The 3243-nt window shown below is 37.0% G+C and overlaps 1 protein-coding gene across 8 annotated transcripts in view; it reads right to left on the minus strand.

Moving 5' to 3' along the window:
• The window catches only part of PARG (poly(ADP-ribose) glycohydrolase), a 140703-nt gene that overhangs the window by 48571 nt on the left and 88889 nt on the right, over window positions 1-3243 (minus strand). For all 8 annotated transcript variants that reach the window (XR_003095424.1, XR_003095425.1, XM_025210961.1 and 5 more), the window contains one exon: window positions 1511-1658. Coding sequence is in view for 6 of the 8 variants with exons in the window: in XM_025210961.1 (XP_025066746.1) it covers window positions 1511-1658 (148 nt within the window). In the remaining 2 variants the exon portion in view is untranslated. The remainder of the gene's footprint in view (window positions 1-1510; window positions 1659-3243) is intronic.

The following is a 3243-nucleotide window of genomic DNA, read 5'->3' on the forward strand; positions in this document are numbered from 1 at the left end:
TCTTTCCTACCTATGCAGGGGGTCGGACTCGATGATCTACTGAGGTCCCTTCCGACCCTAACATCTATGAAATCATATTTTATCCCTGATGGCTTAACAAAATTCAGCCTTGGATTGCTAGAGTCCTGCATAGTTTCAGATCTATGTATAGTGTGTTCTTAACAGCTTTATGTAACTTATCAATCCTGGAAAAAACTCCTTAAGCACATGTGTACATGTATAAATTTAAACATTTGATTAGTAACAGGCTTATGACACACTTAACTTCCTTTCCTAAACTGCTGAACGTTGCTATTCAAAACACCTGTCATTTTCCACCCTAGATGTAGCTGCACTTCAAATGATAGATGGCATAAACAGAGTGCTTTTAGTTACTTCAAAAGCCAATTTCACAATTTTTATTTTGTTTACATGTGCTATTGTTCAAAACATGTACAGGCAACCCCAGCTTAACGCTGTTTCACTTAGTGCTATTTTGCTATAACACTCATTTAAAATTGATACCCGATTTCACTTAGCACTCAGCGAGTTTCGTTATAACACTCACAGTTGCCATCTTGGGTCATTAAAAAAAATTGCAGTTGCCATCTTGGGTCATCAAATACTTTTGGTTTCACTTAACGCTCATTTTTTCAGGAACCAGTTAAGAGTGCTAAGCAGGGGTTGCCTGTAACTAATAACTATAACACTATGATCCCTCTTCAAATGAGTCAGTTTCATGCATTTCCTAGGAATACTGGTAGTGATACCATCCCAAAATCAAGTATCCAAGTTTTGGAGTCAGGAATGGCATAATAAAAAGTGAGACTTCTTCCCCAGAAACCACTACAGGTTTTGCACAGAATTCATGATTTGCTAACACAAAAATTTAAGAGCTTAGTGAACATTCCAGATATAACCCAAGCACCATAGACATCTTCAGTAAATATGCTGGCTTCTTCAATATTAAATTTTAATATTTTCATTCAAGAAATCCAGAGTAAACTGGGACACTAGAGAGAGAGATGTTGGTATTGTACCACATACTACAATTTTCCTCTCTGTATCATGCGGCTGTTACCATCAGACCATTACATTAAAAAAAATTGCCTTTACCATAAAACCTGACCTAGTACAACTTGAAGCCCATTGGATTTTTCAAAAAACTCGCACCATAGCAGTACCAGGCCAATCTCTTATCACAACATTAATATAGGAGAAGCAGGGGCAGAAATACTCAAGTAGTAGCACTGTGGTGTCTTTAAAAGCTAGAGTTAGGAACACAGGACACTTTTTGAAAATGTAAGTGATAATGTACGAAAGAGGAGCTGGAAAATTTACACAATATTTCATTTCAGTTTGGTGATCTATAAGAAAAATTTTATGAAATAGCCAATTTGTGAACATGACTGTTGTCAATGGGGCTTGGAGACCATGCAATTTTAGGGATCTCAGCCTAAGTCTCTTGGCTTCACCAGTGGTCTGCATGTCACATGTATTCAAATATTTGAACAACATAACAAAGACTAACCTGTAACAATAAGACATTCATTGTGATCCAGAACTTCAGTGATGAGTCGAGATACAATCAATTCTGGATTGATTAAAAAGCGAATTTCTTCCTGTACAAGTCCTGCACCAGTGACACCACCTCCAACAAAACGGTTTGCAAAATCAACCTAATAGGAAAAAAATGGCCCAGATGGTTACAGGATAGGCAAGCATCTTTACATCCTTTCTTTAATAGAGTAAATAAGCGTGATCAATCTTTCCGTTTGGCATTTACTTGTTTAGCGACTAGCATTTAGAAATGCAACCAGTTCTTCATATAGACGCATATGAAATTCTTGCTTTTTTCCTTCAAGCTTCTGAGCAGAATAAGCCTGACAACATATTTTGAGGTGGGCATATTAAGAAGTTTGAGACTGAAATAGATCATAAAGCATCATACAGATTTATATTTCATAAAATAAAATATTGTAAACTCAAAAGATAATTTAAAGAGACATTTCATGTGTAAACAATTGTAAAAGAAAGTATTTGCTGTTCCCATTTTTACATAGATTTATTACAATTTTCCCTGACACATTCTTTAAGCAAACACTCTGCCATCAGCTGTATGTCTTGAAGCATTTTTAGCTCAGTAATGCTTAGGTACCAACAGTTCTGTTTCTAGCAAGATTCATTGTGAAGTAAGACTGAAGAGACCTGATCACCATGAATATAGAGAGAAAGTGTGCCAGAAAGAGAAAGACTCAAAGTGTTTTATGAGTAGCACACATCTCACATCTGGCAGACTGAGAATAATATACAGTGCATCAAAATTAACCAATTACACTAATAAATAAAGAAACAGATAAATCAATCAATCAATCAATCAGGTCTACATTGTAAGTTAGTGTCCAGGATAAATTTATACACCAAAAGGAAGCCGTTTCATCCCAATCTTTCAAATTCAATTATGTTTTCCCCTGTCTCTATTTGGATGATCAGTTAAGACACTTCAGCCAAACTCAGAGGGTGGCAAAAAAAGGAGAAGCAGACTGAATATACTGCCCTTGGACAACAAACTGACATGATATGCCAAGCTCAAGTCTAGAATTATTTTTAATTTTGCTGGCAAGGCACTGAAACAACCAATAGGGATAATAAAGGAAATAAATCCCCATGAAACCTAAATGGAAATGCTAACAGACATTTAGTAGCTGAGGTGTTACTAAGTGTCTGAGGCATATAAAACAAAAAAAAAGTTCACACTCTCTAGTCAAGAGTTCTTCATATGAGCAGAGGGATTTACAGGGATTTCTACTGTTTATTGAGACTCAAAAATGACTAGGAGGGAATATCGCACCTCAGGAGATATTTATTTTTTTTGAGTTTAATGTAAATTCATACGGTACATAAAAGGAATGATAATTTCCTCCTTTCTTCCGGGGTTATAGGATGGGTGGCTAGGGAGAAGGAAGAAAAATTAATACTGTAGTGCAGTTTTTAAGTTTATGATTTTTTCAATACAGGTTCAGTGGAGCGACAGAGTGAGTCAAGCAAGACTTTCCTCACATAAAACTTCAGCAATCAGCTGACAGTGATGTTTTCTCCTGCCATATATATACTATACAGCAGGGCTGGTCAACCTGCAGCACATGCCACCAATGCCACAAGCAGCCCCCATTTGTGAGACACAGCAGATCAGGGAGGGGACAGGGGAAACAGAGGCAGAAAGAACAGGAAGCGGAAAGCAAGGTAGCAGACTGGGGAGGGAAA

The sequence above is a fragment of the Alligator sinensis genome, unplaced genomic scaffold (assembly GCF_000455745.1).
Source record: "Alligator sinensis unplaced genomic scaffold, ASM45574v1 scaffold374_1, whole genome shotgun sequence".
In the NCBI taxonomy this organism is placed as follows: Eukaryota; Metazoa; Chordata; order Crocodylia; family Alligatoridae; genus Alligator; species Alligator sinensis.